The 22,827-nt window shown below is 39.1% G+C and overlaps 1 protein-coding gene across 5 annotated transcripts in view; it reads right to left on the reverse strand.

Moving 5' to 3' along the window:
* cpeb3 (cytoplasmic polyadenylation element binding protein 3) overlaps window positions 1–22,827 on the reverse strand; it is a 118,887-nt gene that overhangs the window by 16,225 nt on the left and 79,835 nt on the right. For all 5 annotated transcript variants that reach the window (XM_072557728.1, XM_072557725.1, XM_072557723.1 and 2 more), the window contains 3 exons: window positions 5,501–5,619; window positions 4,703–4,817; window positions 1,358–1,539 (listed from right to left, as the gene is read on the reverse strand). In XM_072557728.1, the coding sequence (XP_072413829.1) occupies window positions 1,358–1,539; window positions 4,703–4,817; window positions 5,501–5,619 (416 nt within the window). The remainder of the gene's footprint in view (window positions 1–1,357; window positions 1,540–4,702; window positions 4,818–5,500; window positions 5,620–22,827) is intronic.

A 22,827-nucleotide genomic window follows, 5' to 3' on the forward strand; every position in this document is an offset into this window, starting at 1 on the left:
AAATGAAAATGAGCTAGTTTGACACCCTGCAGCATGTAATGAATTGAATAAACTAGATTCTTTGATTTAAACTTCACCAAAGATGGTGCATATGTTACATAATCCGGGTAAGCACTAAATTATGCTTTCAGATGATGCACAGTAACTTTACTACAATGAACATAGACTAGAGGCAATATCTACATTAAATACCCCTGAACAAAGTCAAGAGATATCCATAGCACCACAGAGACTGGTTTGTGCATATCTCATATCAATGAATAAATTTTGCTTTAAGTTGCATACATAGATATCAGCTATGGCCCAGTTGGTGGCAGTCTTGCAGTTTGTGCGGTTCAAGTCCCACCCCAGAGACTGGAATACAGTATTCTAGAATGACACTTCAGTGCAGCACTGGGGATGTGCTCTCTTTTAGGTTAGATGTTTAATCAAGGTCACTTGTTCCCTCAGGTAAATGTGAACGATCCCATGGCACTATTCTGAAGAAAAACAAAGTCCTCCCTGATGCCCAGTCTAATAATCCCTCAACCAACTTCACTAAAACAAATGATCTGGTCATTTACTTCATTGCTGCTGTTTGACCTTGTTGTACCTAAATTGGTTGCATCATTACTGCACTTTAGGAATATTTCATTTGGTACAAGTTGCTTTGGGATACCTAATGAAATGAATAAATGTAACTTTTCTGTTTTTATTCTGTGCCATGTACCAAGCAATTATCAATGCTTTGACCATATACACTTGTTTCTGCATCTAAAGCAATAACCATTTATTCCCACTTCAACCATATCTATAAAATATATCCATAATTTCAATACACGTAAATTGAGACATAGACTGCAAAGATGCCACTATCCCAGTTTTGAAGGAGCTGTGCAGATCAGACAACATTCAGATTTCTAGACTTAACTGCTTGTCTGAGGTCATCAGAGAACAGTGAGTACCGTTATCTTTACTTGTTACTTTACAGTATGTTCATGTGCTCATAAGTATAGGTTATCTGACCTATTAAAATCCATTTCCATTGGAAATGTACTTGTCTATATATGAAAATAGGGTCACAAAGACCAAATTTTCCAAACAAAGAGCAAATTTTGGTGTTTTGCAGGGCAATAAAACTGACAAACTTACCAAAATTTTTGTCAACCAGAGGTGTTAAAAATCAATGGAGTACAGCATTTATTGAATGGACAAGGACAGCATTTATTCACAAAACTGCAATAATTCTCTAGACTTCCACTATCAAAGACTATGTTTTAACATTCATTCAAACTGATGCCAGTTACAAAAAGTGATGCAAATCATCCTTCGATCTACAATAACGTCCAGTCAGCTGGCACTGCAATGATTCACTCACCCGTTTATCAATGTCTCCATGCTGGAGCTGTACGAAGCGAGCACTGATAGCAGCAATGTAGCTCTGCTGATTGGAGAAAGCCACTCTACCAGCACCCTTTGGGTACTTCAGTTCAGGGTCTGTATCAATGCCCGCGTAGCAGACCCCTCCATACAACCGATCCATGATCATAGCCAATTCAACTGGAAGGAAAATATAAAATCCTAAGCTTCCAAGACCATTTCCAAATCTTCTCCCTATATAATTTGCATGATGTAATAACACTGTTCTTCTAAATCACAGTCATTACAGAAGAATACACAATTACATTCCTCCAATTTCATCAGACCTAAATACGTCCTTCATTGCACATTTGTTTGTAGATAGGTCATAATTGAGGTGTGTAAGTCAAAATGCAACTATAAACAAAATGTGATGCAAAACTAAACCATTTTTCAAAGGGAAAAACAATCTTGTTCTTGAAAAATCATGTCTGAGAATCCAAAAATACGTAGATTCAAATTCTAGGAATAAAGCTGCATCATTCAATTTGGATGCATTTAGTCAGACCTCAGTCAAGATATGGGCCTGCAGTAAAAGAGTAACATCAATGTCCTTCACATAAAGGACTAAAATTTTCAGTCTTGTTTGTTCCTTGTATTTACCTTCCCCAAGGACAGGATTTCTTCCAGTCTCAGCTGGATTATGGAAAGAAAAAAGGTAAGTGGAAAAATATTTGGTAAGCAACTACATTCGTTTATCCATACTATCCAAACAAGTATCCTAAAAAAATGTCAGAGTGGCAGATAAACACGATCCATTGAAATGGCCGTAGACTAGACTATTTCCACTAGTTTTCTGAATGATTCCAGCAACATTTTTATAGACATCAAAAATATTTGGGTTGGGCAATGGAGAACATTGGAAAGAGGAAAACAAAAGAGAATCAGAATAACTGCAGCTACCAAAGAAATGGGCTGCACCAGTTTAAGGGCAGCTCACCACCATCTTCTCTAGAGCATTAGGAACGAGCAATAAATGCTGGCCCAGCCAGTGAAGCTCACTTTCATGAACTATTAAAAAAAAACTTTGTGAATTAGTTTACATTTAAATTTTGCAAGCTGCTCAATATTCATTATAAAAGTAAAAGTTATTCTAGTCTTGTGAAACTGACAATATCTATGTTTTGATTTTTATATCAGTATTTGCAAAATCCAGATTTTAAAAACCAATCCTGTCAAACCTGCTCAATAATTCAAAACACAACTGCTGTAATGTAGATTTTGTACAAAAAGAATCTCTAAATCAAATATTGCTTTAATTAGGAAACACAATATTTTGTTCCCTATATTGGTAAACATGTTTCTAAAGCTATTAGTTCATCCATAAAGCATCAAACGTCAATGAGCAGGGAAAATAACTCAGTTACTTTGCTGAGAATAGAAAACAAAAACAAAATTAATCTTTTACAACAGCACAACATAGATTTACATTTGAATTGTGTGCTTCCACTTGTACAGATATATTTTAAGTCAATGTTCCAATTACAGGATGTGTTACACTTTGTTTAAAAAAAATACCGGGAGAAACTAAAGATAGCATTCATTTTTCTTGTGGGGAATGCAATTTCATATTTAGCATCCAGTTACAATAGAGACCATTTTTTAAAATCTTAAACTGTGAGGGAGCAGATCTGTCCAAGTGGCACGGCGTAAAGAGCTGGGGGCAGTTGATATCAATACTTTATTGTTTGTCACCAGTATAAATGCTGCTGCTCCCAAGGCAACACTCCAAAATTTCACCTACCTCACTCTCCCTGTCCCCGGAGACCAAAGTGATATTGAGTCAGTTTAACTTGTAAATTTAAAATGTACTCTTGGACAAAATTATTTTGGGTGTGACCTGTACAAATATTCTGTTCTAAATTAACGTGACAGCGGGTATTTAATACTGAACAATGGACTCTGTAAAACTGCACTGATGTCCTTGTAGCAGCTCTTATTTCCAAATTATAAATATGCAACACTTCCAGGAAACATTTTTGGTTTGAAAGCAGATTCACAAGCAACTACTTTGGAAAAGCCAAGTGCTGTTAAAATGCAAAGTTTACACAGGTTGCACTGGTGAGTAGGGGAGAGGAGGAAAAATTCTCAGACTCTCTCGGTCCTGAAAATAAAGGTCAACTATTATCCCCCTTTAATAATATCTAAATTTATCCCTACCGCAAACAGTGTGCATGGATCTTTAAATACTTTTCCAGCATTAAAAATGATTTTATTTGGAATATTTGTATTTTCTATCCCTGTATCCCAACACACTAGCCAACACTTTCATTTCCTTCAAAAATCCATTATTATATCTTTTTGCTCCACCCTCCCCCCACCTCCCCAACCATCATAATGCACATATCCTCTCTGCCACTGTCCTTTCCCCTACTGCTTCCTGTCAGGACCTTTCTTTCTTATTTGATGAAAAAATTGTACCACAAAAGAAAAAATGGTTACTGCAACCCATTTGATGCACTCAGTAGACCTGAGCCACTGAAACTTTCCTGCTGGGCTTCCACTCTCTCTAACTTGCGCTTATTATTGTAGGCCCTCATAGCTCCTTGTTGAATGCTGACTGCTCAACAAGGAGTGATGCAGGTTCTGATGCTAATACCTGTTTCCAACATGGGTGCATATGATCAAAAATAGCTTTCAAATTTAAAGAGTACAAAAGGAAAATGTAACTAAAAGGAAAGATGACAATTGTCCGATTTTAAAAACTATATGCACCATTAAAATTCCAAACATCACAATGTCCTAATTGAGTAAACTGCTTCATGCACAAAATATATTCCCATTTTGTTTCCAAAATGTGGCAAGGGCATTGGCAGCTATTACCCAATCAAGCCAAACAATACATTCCCATCAGCATCCACCCTCCCCATCTCCAAATAAAGGCTATAAATTGTTTGGAAGAAAACTGATTTTTATACAAGTATGACAGAAAATTTGAGAAAGTATGATGTATTCAGGAGAAATACTAAATACAACTAACAGGCTAATTCTTCCATCTGAAAGCTATATGGAACCGAAATATCAATGTCAATATGTACAATAAACCTCAAAGTAAACAAAATGGTATTACTCAGAGGTCAGGCAGCATCTGAAGTCAATGTTTTAGATTAGTGAGCTTTCTTCAGAAGTCAGCCTAAGTAGTAACTTGCCATGTCTGCATAGATAATATCAGGACGACACATCATCATATTCAAACTGAGCACCAGGAGTTGCATTCAGACAAAAAAAAAAGTGTTCTGAAATTCACATTCTAAATTTCAGAGAACAAACTAGTTTGCTGGGAACTTGCTTCATCTTTACTTACCAGCTCGAAGAGGTCTGGGAACTCCTCCCACAAAGATAGTCTTCCTGGGATCCAGAGGTTGGGAACCATCCATCACAAAATCACTGTCACTCAGGTTCCACGGTCGAATTTGAACCTGTAAAAGAAACAAAGTTTTGCTGAATCAATTTTGGATGCCATTTGGATTTAAAAACTCAAGCATCCTAACATTGTAATAACAGGCTCCAATTTCAATTTACATTGAATCATTTACAAATTAAACAGTCAGCATGAAACAGAGAACAATGCATTGCCATTTTTTAAAAAAATGAACATAATAAGCATTTGCCAGTGAAAACATGCGTATTTTGTACTAAATTATTGGGTTTACATCACTACAAAACTCCTGCGGTACAAAAATGTTATAAAGCTGCAGTGATAACAAAAATCTGCAATCATTGAGTACTTCATTTTATTTTGTAGAAAGCAGAACACAATTAGTCAACAACAAAAAAAAAGGATACAGTGATCACCTACAGGAAACAAATGCCAGGCTGCTTTGTATTTGCTTATTGCTCCGAAATCAACAAAGATTTAATTATGCAGTTCACCATTTATTAACCAATCCTCAAGACCCAGTCTTCAGATTTTACAGAAAGTAAGATCCATCAGTAAATATAGATTATCAATATGATACAGCACATATTTGCATTTAACAGAAGGATGGGAGGAGAGATAGGTGATGGAGGAGCAGATAGCTAAATAATTCCCAGGTTTGATGGCTCATGAAATGACAAAGAGAACAGATGGTGAGCAGAAGCAAGCTGCAGATCCATTTACCGGTTTGTCCTTGATAGTGGGGCTGGAAACACACAGGTATAGCTTTCCATCTTCCTCAATACATGCATCTATCAAAGCTTGCACAGAGCTTTCCTCTTGAAATAGAAGGAAGGCATAGCCTATGAGGGTGTAAAAAAACAAAAGAAATAAATCTATTGCCGAAGCAAATACTGCAATAATTTACATTTTCATAACAACTCACCCCAAGGTATTTTAAGAAAATTCAAACAGTACGACCCAGAATTAAGAAGCTGGTTAATGGTCCAGTCCAACTTACTGGCTTAAAATGTTCTAAAAGCAGGAAAGAGTATCAGGGAAAACAGTATTAAGAGGCAAAATGATAGAAACTTGTCACCTAAGTGATGATTACCAGGAAGTGAGGATGCACTAGATTTACTGTGAAAGTAGTCTGTAGGCTATCGGTTATAATGTGGAGTTAGAAAGTAAGAGAGAGATTGCATGAGGCAAGGCCGTAGACAGATCAGGAAAGGAGCGCAAGTAAGGTTAGCAAGGACTAGGAGGTAAATTAGGCAATTGTGGATTAGCTTAATGGCAATGGTTGTTGAACCAATGAGGTTTGCACAAAGGACAATCCAGAGGTGACCGGAGGCCAAAAAGTCTAACAATATTTTTTTTAAATCAAAGACAGGGCTACTAATACATTCTAAAATGTATTATTTTCTTTTAGAAAGGATAGAACTTTACTATTCATTTGATTTAAACTGAAACAGTTCCTCAAATTTAAGTGTATGCTTGAAATTGCTTCTTCTAAAAAGAGGGTATAAGTTAATTTTTAAAAATCAGTTTCCAGATTGCACAAGTATAGCTGGGAAGGACCATCTGGCCTTTTGTTCCATAAGCAAGGCAATGCAACTCACCAAGGTTTGAAATGCCCCAAACTAATCTTCAGCTGCTTTGCAGTCAGAGGAAGAATTCATTTTCAGGCCTCTATCTCAGTCTAACAGCAAACACTAATGCTTAATGCAATGAAGCTCCCGAGAAGGCAGGGAGCTGGAATGCAGCAAAACATGGCAGTATGTCAGATGTGGGTTCGTTCTGGTAAGACATTACTTCATCTACTCATGCTCCAACAGCTCAGACAACCTTTCTGCAGGCATACTAGTGTATTTTATTCTCCTGCAAATGGTGATGTTAAAGCTCGTCTCAACAACTTTAACCTTTTCCTTCTCTTCCTGCTGTCAATGAGACACAAGATGTAGAACAGGAGGCAGGAACAGAGGATATGTCCAACTTCACATCATTACTGACCCAAAGTACTTGTCCCAGACAGAGATAACGAACACAAGAACATAAGAAACAGGAGCTGGAGTTGATCATTAAATCCCTCGAGTCAGCTCCACTATTCAACCAGGTCACAACTTAGCATCTCCATTTACTTTCCCATTTTAAAGTATTTAAAATTTGCTGTTGATACAAACACCTCCCCCCCCACCCATTCCCCGACTTAAGTAATTCATGTAGATTGTAAATAACTGATGCCCAAGTACTCACCCAATAAGACCTCATTAGTTAGAAACTGTTAGCACGTAAATGTCCAGTTTATTCTTACACATCGTCTGTCCATTAAAATTAATCCCCAATCCACAGCAGTATATTATCAAAACCCATGGGTCCTAATTATGATCAATAACCTCTTGTGACTTGTCAAGTGCTTTTGAAAATCTAATGACACTATATCCATTTCTTCATTTTACTAGTTATATCCTCAAAAACTGAAATTCACTTTCATTAATCCATCTTGCTTCTACTGGTACCTTGGGTTCATGTCACAATACAGGTGACCACCTGTACACTATACACACACACACACACACACACACACACACACACACACACACACACAGACACTCCTATACAAACACACGTATACACAGACAGGTGCACATGCATCCTCTCACATACTTAGACCATTTTACACACACACATACACTCTCACAGAGTCAGATGTACAGTGTGGAAACAGACCCTTCGGTGCAACCTGTCCATGCCGACCAGATATCCCAACCCAATCTAGTCCCACCTGCCAGCACCCTCCAAACCTTTCCTATTCATTTACCCATCCAAATGCCTCTTCAATGTTGCAATTGTACCAGCCTCCACCGCTTCCTCTGGCAGCTCATTCCATACACGTACCACCCTCTGCGTGAAAGAGTTGCCCCATAGGTCTCTTTTATATCTTTCCTCTCTCACCCTGAATCTATGCCCTCTAGTTCTGGACACCCCGACCCCAGGGAAAAGACTTTGTCTATTTATCCTATCCATGCCCCTCAATTTTGTAATCCTCTATAAAGGTCACCCCTCAGCCTCCAACACTCCAGGGAAAACAGCCCCAGCCTGTTCAGCCTCTCCCTGTAGCTCAGATCCTCCAACCCTGGCAACATCCTTGTAAATCTTTTCTGAACCCTTTCAAGTTTCACAACACCTTTCCGATAGGAAGGAGACCAGAATTGCACGCAATATTCCAACAGTGGCGTAACCAATGTCCTGTATAGCCACAACATGACCTCCCAACTCCTGTACTCAATACTCTGACCAATAAAGGAAAGCATACCAAACGCCTTCCTCACTACTCTATCAGCGACTCCCCTTTCAAGGAGCTATGAAGCTGCACTCCCAGGTCTCTGTTCAACAACACTCCCTAGGACCTTACCATTAAGTGTATAAGTCCTGCTAAGATTTGCTTCCCCATTTATCTGCTTTATCATTTATCTGAATTAAACTCCATCTGCCACTTCTCAGCCCATTGGCCCATCTGGTCCAGATCCTATTGTAATCTGACCACCCCCTTCGCTGTCCACTACACCTCCAATTTTGGTATCATCTGCAAACTTACTAACTGTACCTCTTATGCTCGCATCCGAATCATGCACCCTCTCACTCACAACCCCCCACCCCAGACAGACAGACAGGCAGACACACACACACATACACATATATGTTTGTGGGGTGAATTTGTACTTGCAGATTTACATTGTACTTTGCTCAAAAACTGCATGAATCCATGTAAGACTCCATTAACTCACTTTTTAGATTAGAATCAGTCTAAACATTATGGCACAGACTGGAAACACAGGGGGCTAACACCTTCAACATATTATCTAGCTGACACCAATTGTTACAGTTAACCTGAGAATGTAACTTTTTTTTAAAAAAAGTTTTGTGATTTACATAAGGAAGAAGTGAAACTATCATGGTATTCTAACAGATGAAAGACTTAACTAACAATCAAGGTATTTTTCAATGGATAATTTCAGTTACATCACACTGTAAACTTTTGCTATAAATGCTGTGTCTTACAATTGTGACTTCCACAACCACCTGAAGAAGCAGCAGTCTAAAAGCTGGTGCTTCCAATTAAACCTGTTGGATTATAACCTGGTGTTGTGTGATTTTTACCTTTGTAACCCCCAGTCCAACACCGGCATCTCCAAATCATGACATCAAAATATTTTCTACCTATGTTGTAAGAAATACATAAGGAGGTTATAGCAGAACATAGGTCGAGTGAGTGGACAAAACTTTGACAGAAGGAGAGTAATGTGTGAAAATGTAAAGTTATTTAATTTGGCAGGAGAGTATTACTTAAATGGAGCAGAGTGCCAGGTGGTGATCCAGTGTATGAATCTCAAAGTTAGCATGCAGGTACAGCATAATGAAGAATGCTAATGGGATGCTATCCTTTATTACTAGAGGGATTGAACATACAAGAACAATGTGCTTCAGTTATATGAGGCATTGTTGAGACCATGTCTCAGATATGGTGTGCAGTTTTGGTCTCCTTATTTAAGGAAGGATGGAAATGCACTCGATGCAATTCAGGGGAAGTTTACTAGATTGGTACCTGTAGCAAGTATGCAGATATGTTGGGGGCTGGGCTTGTTTTTCCTCCGAAATTTAACAAAATGAGCGGACACTTGTTTGAAGTGTGTAAGATCCAGAATAGTCTCGACAAGATGAACATGAAAATAACATTTCCACTGTGGGTCAGAGAGTTGCCTTTTCGAGATTTTTAAAAAATCTCTTTGCCCCCATCTCTCCCCACCCATCCAGTGCCATCACTCAGAGGACTCAGAGGATTGTGCAACTTTGAAACCTTATGCTTTAGAAGGGACTTGCAATGAGTAGTACAGAGAACACTATTTATTTATATATACAAAGTACTTGATGTGTAGTCTGACCTGTATTACTTCTGTCATCACATATTCTGTTGCTTTGGACATTTATCAACAATCTACTACCTTTCAAAAACTTTCTTTACCATGTTGTTGAAATATTTGAAGTGCAAAATTTAGACACCCAGCAGCTAGTGTCCAATGGAAGTACACAGAAGATATGGAATAGTTTGCATATTTTCTGTGTTAAAATACAGTCTCATCAAGGAGCAGAGTCAACAAATTGCAGGTGTTGAAACCTATTGTTGAAAGAAAAATCAAGTGGTTTTGAGAAAATAGCCAAGCAAAGTCCTCAAGGAAATAGGACTTACAATCCTCCATGCTAATGCTTGCCAGAATCTGGACTTAGAATTCTGTTTTACAGACCCAGGATTCAGTTAGCAAGACATTCTGGAGGCCGAAAGCCTCGCTCCTCATGTGCTGTTCCCAGTAGAAGGGCTTGTGAATCTGATAAGAGTTTCCAAATATCAGTATTTATAACTACCTTAAAAGAAACCTTAAAAGCTGGACTGACTATATTCTAAAGATAGATTGTGGCAGACTGCAACATACCCAATAGGCTTCTTCTGTACATTGCTCCAAACTGCTCAACTGAATCTGCAGCTCATGTGATCCTGTGCTCCCAGAAACTGGCACCTACACTAGCCTTGCCCTGGCTGAAAACTGCTCCTGCCTAATGACGAACTATTACTTTATGAGGCTCCTGCCGCAAATGCCCTTCGAACCTCACTGTCAGGATCTGGTAGCTGTTGAGAAGCAAGGTCAAGTGATGGCGTTTCTCCATCATCTTCTTATCTTACCACCACTACTGGGCAAGTTGCAGTTTTGAGTACCTGAACAGAGAAATATGCACAGAGAGGGATGTGATGAAGTAAAGAGTGAAAACAAAGAGGTGCACATTGGCACCATTTGCAAATTAGAAGAGATTGTAAAACAAGAGGACCAAGTATGAGCATACAGTCATCCGCTTAGGGGCTCAGATCCTCCACTGGTCTTAGCATTGGCTGCTCAAATGATGGTCAGCATTGTCTTCAACAAAAGAATAAAGGCATGCAGCTATGCCTGCCTCCTGCTGGTTAGCACCTGCCACTCCCAGTTACCTTGTCTTGCAAGACAAAGGAAAGTGGGTCAGTTAGTGTGGCACAATCTGTTCAGATAATGTTGGTACTGTCACTGAAAGGTTGGGAGTATATGCATGATAGAGGTGTGAGGCTTGCAGCAATGTTAAGAACATGAGGAGTTCAAATGATCAATGTTAACTAAGAGGCACAAATAAAGTCAATGCCTTTTAAATGTTGCAATTGTACCAGCCTCCACCACTTCCTCTGGCAGCTCATTCCATACACGTACCACCCTCTGCGTGAAAAAGTTGCCCCGTAGGTCTCTTTTATATCTTTCCCCTCTCACCCTAAACCTATGCCCTCTAATTCTGGGCTCCCCGACCCCAGGGAAAAGATTTTGTCTATTTATCCTATCCACATCGCTCATGATTTTATAAACCTCTGTTTCCCCTCAGCCTCTGACGGTCCAGGGGAAACAGCCCCAGCCTAGTCAACCTCTCCCTGTAGCTCAAATCCTCCAACCTTGGCAACTTCCTCTTAAACCTTTTCTGAAGCCCTTCAAATTTCACAACATCCTTCCGATAGGAAGGAGACCAGAATTGCATGCAATATTCCAAAAGTAGCTGAACCAATGTCCTGTACAGATGCAACGTGACTTCACAACTCCTTTACCCAATACTGTGACCAATAAAGGAAAGCATGAAAGCATACCAAATGCTGCCTTCACTATCCTATCTACCTGCGACTCTACTTTCAAGGAGCTATGAACCGGCACGCCATTGTCTCTTAGTTCAGCAACACTCCCTAGGACCTGACCATTATGTGTATATGTCCTGCTAAGATTTGCTTTCCCAAAATGCAGCACCTCACATTTACCTTGATTAAATTCCATCTGCCACTTCTTAGCCCATTGGCCCATCTGATCAAGATCCTGTTGTAATCTAAAAGGTAACCTTCCTCACTGTCCACCACACCTCCAATTTGGTGTCATCTGCAAACTTACTAACTACACCTCTTATGCTCACATCCATATCATTTATATAAATGATGAAAAGTAGTGGAACCACTACCGATCTTTGTGGCACTCCACTGGTCACAGGCCTCCAGTCTGAAAAACAACCCTTCACCACCACCTTCTGTCTTCTACCTTTGAGCCAGTTCTGTATGATAAGACATTACTGATGGTTGAAAAATGGGAATGAGGGGTGGTGAGCATTAGTGAAACACATTCATATTTTAGGACCACATGGAAAAATTGGAAGATATGGAATAGTTTGCATATTTTCTGGGTTAAAATACAGTCTCATCAAGGAGCAGAGTCAACAAATTGCAGGTGTTGAAACCTATTGTTGAAAGAAAAATCAAGTGGTTTTGAGAAAATAGCCAAGCAAAGTCCTCAAGGAAATAGGACTTACAATCCTCCATGCTAATGCTTGCCAGAATCTGGACTTAGAATTCTGTTTTACAGACCCAGGATTCAGTTAGCAAGACATTCTGGAGGCCGAAAGCCTCGCTCCTCATGTGCTGTTCCCAGTAGAAGGGCTTGTGAATCTGATAAGAGTTTCCAAATATCAGTATTTATAACTACCTTAAAAGAAACCTTAAAAGCTGGACTGACTATATTCTAAAGACTGATGTCCAGGTTCAGTGCATTCAGAACTATAGTTCTACCATCACTCTATGGCTGCCTGCAATTCGACTTCATCAACAGGAAGTCCAGTGAATGGACGAAGTCATCGTCTTTCATCCTTCACATCCAGCCCCTTGGCCAACAGGAGTTGCTTTCTCCTTTTTGTTTTTGTCAAAAAAAAAGAAACAGTATCAGCTTTGTTATTTTTAGTGTCTTTGTTTGGGATTAAGGAGGTCAAGTTTTATTTCCCAACATAGACATTAATCGGTGCTTTCCACTTGCTTTAAGAATAAATATTGTTTGCAATAAATGGATTATTTCCAGTTATGAAAGAAACATCGTGTAAAAAGTCTTTTATTGTGGATCAATGGGCCATTTTGGCAATCGAATTGACACATTTATGCTATCAGACCAACTGGTGACATAGTGGGGCTGGGCTATCATGCATTCTTCCTGTCAACCCACCCTCCTCCCTGACCTATCACTTCCATCCCCACCCCATTCACCTATTGTATTCTATGCTACTTTATCCCCATCCCCACCCTCCTCTCATTTATCTCTCCACGCTGCAGGCTCCCTGCCTCTATTCCTGATGAAGGGCTTTTGCCCAAAATGTCGATTTTCTGCTCCTCAGATGCTGCCTGAACTGCGGTGCTTTTCCAGCACTGCTCTAATTTAAAATTGTTATAGTTATACACAAAGTGATGCAGTTGACAGTATGGGGCACTTGTAGAACTACTTATTGTCCTTGACTTCTTATGAATGCTCACTGAATGTCTTATGGCCCTATATCCAGGTCAATGGCTTTGACTCTTCATACTGTCAGTCATGCCTATCCAGTCTGAGGGACTTCAAATTTCTCTGGAGGGTTTTGTAGTATCTTATGGATAGCACATCTCTCCTCCTCTGTAGCTTCCTGACCAAAGCTTTCATTCAGTAATAAAAAATCTAGGAGCCTCTCCCATGGTGTGGATTCTTATGTCTTTTCCCCATCAGAATCAATTATGAGTTGACAACCAGTATCTGCTGCAGCCATGGTGCACCATCCTATTTTTCCAGTCATTCATTGTTTGGTCACTTGCCTGTTCATGCTGCTTACAAATCTATGCCCCCCTGAAGATCCTTTAAAACAAATCAGTCATCAAAACAGGCTACAGGCTGGCTGTAAGTAAGGCAAACTAGATTTAATTGTTGCTTACTTTTCAGTTCTTGACCCTCTACGAAGGCATGCAGCTGCTCAACTGCTTGGTTAATGCTGACTACCCACATGGTAATGAGCAAGGGGCTGAAGACGTGAGCAATACCTGCCTTGGAAGCAGTAGGTCTAGGTTGACCATACATGGTAATTCTGTTGTTTTTGGATGTAACTGAGAATCAATTTGGTCAATTCTATTGTTTCAGAATTCAGATCATTTCAGAGGTTAGAAACTACGATGCAAATGTTAATCTCTCAAAGCTAGTCAACACTTTACTTCAGTGTAACATTACATTACTATTAAATTTACATATAAATTGTCTCATATTATATCATTTGGGGACCAAAAACACTGCAGAGATTTGGAGTTGTGGTCTACTATATAGTCAAAGTACACTGACATCAATTGAGGTCTAGTAATCATCATTGAAATCTGCTCAATTCTTCTGGTCAGCACAGTAATTTTACAGTCCACCCGAAGGTCAGTAACACAAAAAGCTAAATTTCAGTCTAGTTTGTGCTGATTTGGTTTCTTCTCAGCCACCTCTTCTACTTTTCTCAGTTTTCCATCACAAAGAGATAATTGCAGGAGTTCCACCCTCCCTTCTAGCTAGAGAAAGCTTACTGCAAAATATCAAAGAGAGAGGATAAAAAGACAGCAGACGTTTAAAAACTCTAAACGAAGTGGAATTAGAAGAAATCTGAGTGAGAATTTCTCATTCAACATTTACTTTTTCTTCAAGTTTCATCCACGATAAAGCAGATTTGCTGAATAAATGCACAATATTTTTTTTACAATACACCCAACTTCAGTCAACATGCAATCAGGATTATCAAGCTCAGAGAATGAAGGCTTTTACCTCAGCAACATTTTAATAAAACTTAAAAGTTGTTTTCCAATGCCTAGTTAAAAATGAAGCCCAGGTTGCAAGGACACAAATATATCACAATGTTGGTTGTAAAAAGTTGAATTTCAAAGTTGTAAGTCAAAAAAAACAACTCCAAACCCTAACAAGAGAAATGACCACCTCCAAATATAAAAAAAATTGTAGCTCAAATTCGGACTCAATCACCAACTTGACCCAGTCAGATGGACTTACTTCAAAACATAATTTCAGTTGTTCAATTGTTGTTCAGGGTAATACCAAATGACTGGTGCGTTAAGAGTCAACTTCTACCCTTCCCAAAATTATGGGAGGGACTCTTCATATCTTAAACATATCTAATTTTATGTACAGAATATCCATGGCATTAGGTTCTCAAATTTTTACATTTTTAAAAACATTGTCAAACACGGATGACGCAGCTAACATATTTTTTAGAAATGTAAAAAAACAAATATTTAGATATATAAAAAAGGTATATAAAATATCACCACAACTGCTATTTGCAATCTATTAATGAACAATTTGCTTTTTAATTGACAAATTCTCCTGGCAGTTAATCTGTGCCATTCCACCACCTATATTCAACCCATTTGATTTCTGTCAATTGAAATGTGAGCAATGCTAATCAGTAACTCAATCAGACAGCCATCTAGACACCAAGCTATGACAGCATGTCACCAGGCTGGGTATTTTTTGGTGACTGACTTACCTTCTGGCTCTTCAAAGTCTTTCTATTTAATCACATGATGAAATAATCTTCTCTTCATGGAAGGATGCAGCAGCAACAACACAACTGCAGATGAAGTCATTTGCTGGATTGGCACAAGACCACTTACTAAAAGTCCATTGATCTAGTGACTTATGGGTATACATCGCAGAAAAGTATTTTTTTTTACAAAAAAAAACTTCAGAGCAACGAATCCAGCACTTCTGTGGGTTAAAAGGATAGATGCAACATCACCAACAAGGTGTTTTCCAAACCACACAACATTCTGGGACATCGTTGGTCCTTCACTGCCACTGGCTGTGCAACTTAAATTGGCAACCTATTAGCATCATCTCAAGACAAGCAAGGTGACAGAATAAATTCATATTTTGTTAACATCACTTGTATCTTGAAGCTTTTAAGAACTCTAATTAGGAAATAGAGTTTATCCTCCAGCATTTTAAAAGTACTGATAAGGTTCTATACCACTCCAATATCTGGGTCAGACTGTGAACTCATCTTATGTGGAAATCAAAAGAATATATATTTGTGTTGTTTGCGTTACTTGCTCCTTCAGGTTTATTAAAACACAACTATAAGGAACACCTGGTTCTACAGGTAAAGTGTTAAGATCCGGTTCCAAAGATATTTCACTTCTTTCCTTCCCTCTTCTATTTGTAAAGCACATAAGTTATTATCCTGATTCATGACTTTTTAAAATGATTAGTTGAGTGTGATCTGGGGCTTGGTTAATACAAACCAGTTTGACTAAAATCACGAGATTGACAGTAGAGTCACAGAGATGTACAGCATGGAAACAGACCCTTTGGTCCAACCCATCCATGCTGATCAGATATCCCAACCCAATCTAGTCCCATCTGCCAGCACCCGGCCCATATCCCTCCAAACCCTTCCTATTCAGATACCCATCCAAATGCCTCTTAAATGTTGCAATTGTATCAGCCTCCACCACTTCCTCTGGTAGCTCATTCCATACCCTTACCACCCTCTGCGTGAAAGAGTTGCCCCATAGGTCTCTTTTATATCTTTCCCCTCTCACCCTGAATCTATGCCCTCTAGTTCTGGACTCCCCGACCCCAGGGAAAAGACTTTGTCTATTTACCCTAACCATGCCCCTCATAATTTACATGATCAAAGCTAAAGGAGATAATAAGCTAACAACTGCAAAATTCGCTTTGCTACAGATGCTACACCTACAATTCATCTACAATTTGTCCAACTAGTGATTGAGGGTATATTTAATTTTTAAAAAAATGTTTAGTAGTTTAATGAATGACCAAGCATCTTAGACAATCTGATGTCAGAGGCAGGTTCTTTACGCAGAGTGTGGTAAGGGCGTGGAATGCCCTGCCTGCTAATGTAGTCAACTCAGCCACATTAGGGAGATTTAAACAATCCTTAGATAAGCACATGGATGATTTTGGGATAGTGTAGGGGGACGAGCTGAGGATAGTTCACAGGTCGGTGCAACATAGAAGGCCGAGGGGCCTGTTCTGCGCTGTATTGTTCTATGTTCTATAATAGTTATCTGCGTGCCTTCGCTCAGCTTACAAATAGTAAAGATGTCTGTCATAATATATCCAGTGTATAGATTGCTAAAATTATCCTATCTTAATGATACCACTGGTCTTCATTGACCTGAAAATAATAGAAATAAATCAATAATTTAAGAAATACAGCATCTCGGAACAAAGAAACAGGAGTAGGCCATTCAGCCCCTTAATCGTGCTCTGCCATTCAATAAGATCATGGCTGATCTGTGGCCTAGCTCCATATGCCTGCCTTGGGCTCATATCCCTTTGAGACTCTTGATTAATAAAATTTAAACCCAAGATGGACAAACATTTCTTCCACAGATAATGAAAGCATTTGTGCTTCACTGCCTAGGACTGAGCAAGCATTTCAAAGCGAATATTCAAGTCGCAGATTTGGAAAGCAACAATCAATTGACTCACTTCTGCCTGGCAAATGCCATACCAAGGCATTTCAATGATAATGTTGCTTTTACAATTTTTTAAAAAATGCGTCACATCTAAAAGGTCTTTGGTCAGCCATGTCTATCTGGTGAATAGGTGCAGGATGTACAGAATGGTCAAAAGCAAAAATTGCAATACTCATAGGAAAATGGGAAATGCTGGAAACACTGAACAGGACAAGCAACAATTACAAAGGAACAAATTGAAAATTCAACTATGGATTTTTGAGCCAATCTGCATCAACCTGTTCACTTTTCTCTGTGTTCGGCCTGGCCAGTGACTTCTAACAGCCGACTCCTGTTTCTTCATTCCTAGATGCTATGTTTCAGAACATGATGGTTTTGGTTATGATTTTTAACCAATCCAGATTTCAACCAACGTAGCAACAGGACTGCTACAAACAAGTGTCTGCACCACAGAGTTCAGGAAGGAAAATGTGAACAATTGATTGTGATCCAGCAGCTCCTTCTGAAGAAACGGGCAAGAAAACATCAAAATTTAGGCCAGAACTCCGCTGCAGTGGCCAAATAGCCTCAATAATTTTACAGCCAAGACTCTTATGCAAATAATAAGAATATGAATGAGATATAGGAGAATGTCGATACGTATTACAGGAACAAATGGAAGAAAATAATTGAGATAAAAATAAAAGTGGCAATTCAAACCCCACTGCACATTTTATGGCAAAAGATGAAATCTGAAAATAGGGCAATAAGACCAGAGAAGACGACAGAAATTCAAATTAGGCCATTCGGGAGTGCCCATGCTATCTTGTTAGGTTAATGAAACCCTAACAGCATGTCAACCACAAGCTATTCTCCCAAATCCTTCCGATTCGTACAATGAAAGGAGTATCTGAAGAATAAAACAAGTATAAAAACAACAATTTGGAAGTCATGTGACACCAAGTCTTGGCATTCTAAAAGGCATTTCATTTACAAGAAATCCTTCGAGGAAAAGCATTTTAGGCACAGTTGTCATTTAGTCAGCCAAGTATAATATGGACACAAGGAAATCTTTCGCAGCATGAAGATATATTTAATGTATATCACAGACATTCATTAAATTTATGTTCAATGAGAAAGTCTGTGTCCCTTCAGTAGAACAAATAAAACAGAAAGGAATATTCCATCCAATAATCGTTAAAGCTATCCGCCGAGCTGTAATAAATGGTTTTGTGGAAAACCTCAGGTGCTAAACAGATTGCTTTGATTAGTTCATTTGATTTAAAATTTTTGCATCAATGCACAGAAAATGTAGCAACAGCCCTTACAGTATTTCAAAATGTGTCAAAAAACCACATGATCCAGCAGTTTTCGTCAGTAATCCAGACTGGCCCAGCACGATCCCAAAAAGCAGCCAGGCCTACATTTTAATTAGCTGCACTTTACATTGCTACAATTTGCTATTCCATCTTCATGGAAATCAATTCCAGAACCTGGTTTCTGGTTTCTGCTTAACTGAGATCACAACGTATATTTAAACTAAATTTCTTCATTTTCATCATAGTGATCACTTGAATACTTGAACTGTAACCAGTTCCTATTGTGATAGTCACCAACAACTAACCAGCAGTAAGCATAGATATTAACTCTATTCTCCAATTTCCATAATCCAAATGAAAAGGGAGAACTCAATAAGTAAATCTAGAAAACAAGCAAAGGCTGACAAACAGCTCCAAAAACTAGCATAAACCTAAGATATAACTCAATCTTAGAAATGAACAGAGCCCCAAAAAGACTAGTGGTCTAGGAAATAGAGTCATCATTTCGCTTATTCCTCAATTAAACATTTGTTCAGGACTTTGCCCAACTCCAAATTTTTTACTGGTGGAGTAAACTGCTGCTGCTACCAAGTCACACACCATCCCAATTTGGGATTATAGCACCACCCTTTCATTGTAGCTTCCAGTTCAAAGTCCTGCACCTCTCTCCCAGTCTGCATTATGGCTGGTCTTGCACCACTTGGACTACAGCACCTAAAGAAGTGGTATCATCAGTGCCATCTCAAGGATGGACAATAAACTGTGGCCTTGCCATCAATGCCCACATGTCCATAGTTTCACCATTTACATTTGAACCATTTTTTTCCCCTTTCCAAATTTGTTTTCAATGCTATCAGAAATCATAGTCTCAAATGACCATACTAAATACATTGAAGTTTGTCATGAATACTTTCTCTAAGCTTATTTCTGAACCTTCCCTTTTTCAAATGGGAAATGTTTCTAAATTCTGCAACCATTTTGCATTACTCATGTGCCTAATCAGATTGCCAACATGTAAAAATGAGGGATCATTACATAGTCGTTCCTTCATTTGTATTAAAAGGCAAGGCCATGAATACACGACAACCTGAAAAAAAATCTAAATGTTGACTTAAAATTGATGATGCAATTCTAAAAACTGAAGAAGCACCCCACCCTTCAAACTGTTTTAATTTTTAAATCTGAGCATAATTTCAAGGTTAAGTAGCTTTATATCTCAATTTTTCATTTTAATTTCTGAAGAAAAATATAAGTGAAATGGCATTGGAAGCTGTAAAGTTAAAAAAAAAAAATCACTCCACCACAAAGCAATTCTATTGAAAACGTCACTCTAAACACCTCAACCCTAGCTCCTGAGGACAGTGTATATACTTTCTAAATTCCATCCCACTTTTCACAGTAATGTACATTCTCCTTCAACATCCTCAGTTCATGTTCCCTAACTTCAACACTACATTCCTATTCCTCCTGATACACCTCAGGGAATGCACGTACTCTTCCTCTCCTATCCTAAAGCACTGTTCTTGCTTGCTCCCACCTTTTCTCCCTTTTAGTACCATTCAGTTCCACATCCCCTTCAATTTTTTTCTTGACTTAATTGTCACACACTTGCCCAGTCATCATCATTCGCATCTTTTCATCATTATCCATTCCCTTCAGCCCATTTGGTACAACTTGTACCAGGTCTGAGCTAAGCCCCTCTTTCTGCCAGTATTTAAGAGGAAGCAGACCTATCAATTCTCAGGCATGAACACATGTGCTGCCCTCTATTATATACAATAAGCCCAATACATGATATTAGCCCTAGCAGTGAATCCCAGACTTGGACAAGTGGGACTAACCAAGACAAGCAACTATTGACAAGAGCATCAAATCACTGGCACAACTGACATTTTCAAGAACTCCATAGTTGGAACTGCAGGTACATCACATTCAGCACCAGATTCCTATTCAGGTGGTGTTTAATCCAACTATCTCTGAAACAGGAACCACAATGAGCAATGTTATCAATTATTTTACAATGAAACTCATTTTCGAAAAATCTGGGCAACTTGGTTTGAGTTGCCAGCCGAAAATTTTGTCCAGCACATTCAGCATCCTCTGAAAAGAGGGTTATGTGCCACAGCACTAATGAAAAGGTATTTTAATAGCAGCATTTACCACAAGCAAGTTCTGTGCAAATGCTAGTTTGCAAGGCCTCTTTAGCAATCAGCAGCTCACATAAGTTTCAGTGTATCTGCATGGATTATGTTGTGAAAACATTTCTTATAGGATGATAATAAGTTTAAAATACAAAGAACCAGATTTTTCAAGGAGCAGCATTTTGAGAGATTGCTATTCCATCCCTCCTCCTCCACCTTTCTAACAGGACATTCTGATCAGGACTCTGCAGAAACGTGAAGCCAATCTTCCATTCAGACAGCTCCCCATATCACCGAGCAATCCTCTTTTTAGCAAACTTTGAGAAGATTTGTAGCTCAGGTGGAGGTTCTGGATGTAGGTTTGCTCGCTGAGCTGAAAGTTTTGTTTTCAGAGGTTTCATCACCATACTAGGTAACATCTTAAGTGAGCCTCCAGACGAAGCTTCTGAACATTAACCTTCCAGCTCAGCGAGCAAACCTACATCCACAACCCTCTTTCTCACAGCAACCAGCTGCCATATTCTGCTCTTTAAAGATCCATCATCACAACCCATGAAAGGTTAAGCATGTCTGTTAGGTGCCAGGTGGGTAGGGTGCCATTTACGTGATCGGGTCTTTAGCTGGATCAGCTGGTTGACATATTTTGGGTCTGGCAGTGGGGTGGGTGGGAGTTGTGCAGGTCAGACCCAAAGCAGGAAAAGGTGGAGTCAGGTCTGGCAGCAAGAAAGAGGGAATCAGGACAAGTGGGAGAGGAAAGCGATTTCAGCTGTAGTGAGAGAGTGGATTGACATGTTTGTTTAAAATTCCCTGGCCAGCAAGGAATATTTATAATTGTGCTGATGGCCAAATGATCACTGCCTGTGTTCCCTAGATATAAAACACATCAGCAACTCTGGTATCTGCCAATGCAGATAAGTGTGGTATCCTGGAGGCAGCCAGAAGCACTCTGCATCACCGCAGGGCCTGTTGCTGCAATTCTGCACATACAACCAATACCATTACTAATTTTGCACAAACATCAAAAACTGATGAAAATGTCGATCCCTACACAATCAATTAGGATCAATTTTTTAACAGCTTACATCATAGTTAACAAACAACATTTCAAGCCCAGAAAACTAATATTACAAGTGTTGAGCCTCAGTCCTTCATTATTGCATGATTTTAAAAATAATTTTATTTTTCTTAAAGTCAGTGTGACAATGGCTTTTCCCGTAACTGGTGTATAGGACAACATCTTTAAGTCAGATGTGTAGCTTAGGTGGACTTGCCATGTTAAATGACCCCTTAGTGTTCAGGGATGTGCAGGCCAGATGGGTTAGTCAAGATACATGCGGAATTGCAGGGATAATGCAGGGGGGGGGGATTTGTTTGGGATGCTCTTCAAAGAATCAGTGCAGACTCAAATGGGTCAAAAGGCCCATATCTGTATTGAGGGATTCTATTCTATGATTCTCTCAACTTCTACACCAAAGTCCCTTTGTTCCTCAGTACACCCTAGGTAACTACCATTCATAATGTATATCCTTCCCTTACTCAATCTCCCAAACCGTATAACTTCATAATTATCAAGCTTAAGTTCCATATGACATCGCTCTGCCCAATTTACCAGATGATCAATATCAAACTGCAGCCTGAGACCATCCTCCTCACTATCAACACCACCAATTTTCCTGCCATCTGTGAACTTACTAATTATACCTTCTATGTTCATATCCAAGTCATTAATGCGCTGAATAAACAGCAAGGCTCCCAGCACCAATCCCTGTGGTACACAACTGCTTGGATTTTCAATCATGAAAAACAATCCTTCATCACCCTTTGCCATCTATTTGCACACCAATTTTGGATCCAGTTTGCCAACTTGCCTTTAATTCCATGGGTTCTTACTTCGTCACCAGCCTTCCATTTGGGACCTGGTCAAAGGCTTTACTGAAGTCCATGTAAATCACATTAACTGCACAATGTGTCAACAGATATTCATCATATTTTTAGTCACTTTAAAAAACTAAATTAGTCAGATAGACTCTCCCTCTAACAAATCCACGCTGACTATCCCTGATCAATCCCAGCCTTTCCAAGCATTGATTAATCAGAATTTTTTTCCAATAATTTCCCTATCACTAACAGCAGACTAAATGGTCTGTATTACCTGTCCTAGACCTGCTGTGGTCCTTGAGCTATCCTCCAGTTATCTGGTACTTCACCTGCAGCCAGCAAAGTATTAAATATCTCCTCCCTCATCTCCCAAAA

Source organism: Chiloscyllium punctatum, chromosome 38 (genome assembly GCF_047496795.1).
Source record: "Chiloscyllium punctatum isolate Juve2018m chromosome 38, sChiPun1.3, whole genome shotgun sequence".
In the NCBI taxonomy this organism is placed as follows: domain Eukaryota; kingdom Metazoa; phylum Chordata; class Chondrichthyes; order Orectolobiformes; family Hemiscylliidae; genus Chiloscyllium; species Chiloscyllium punctatum.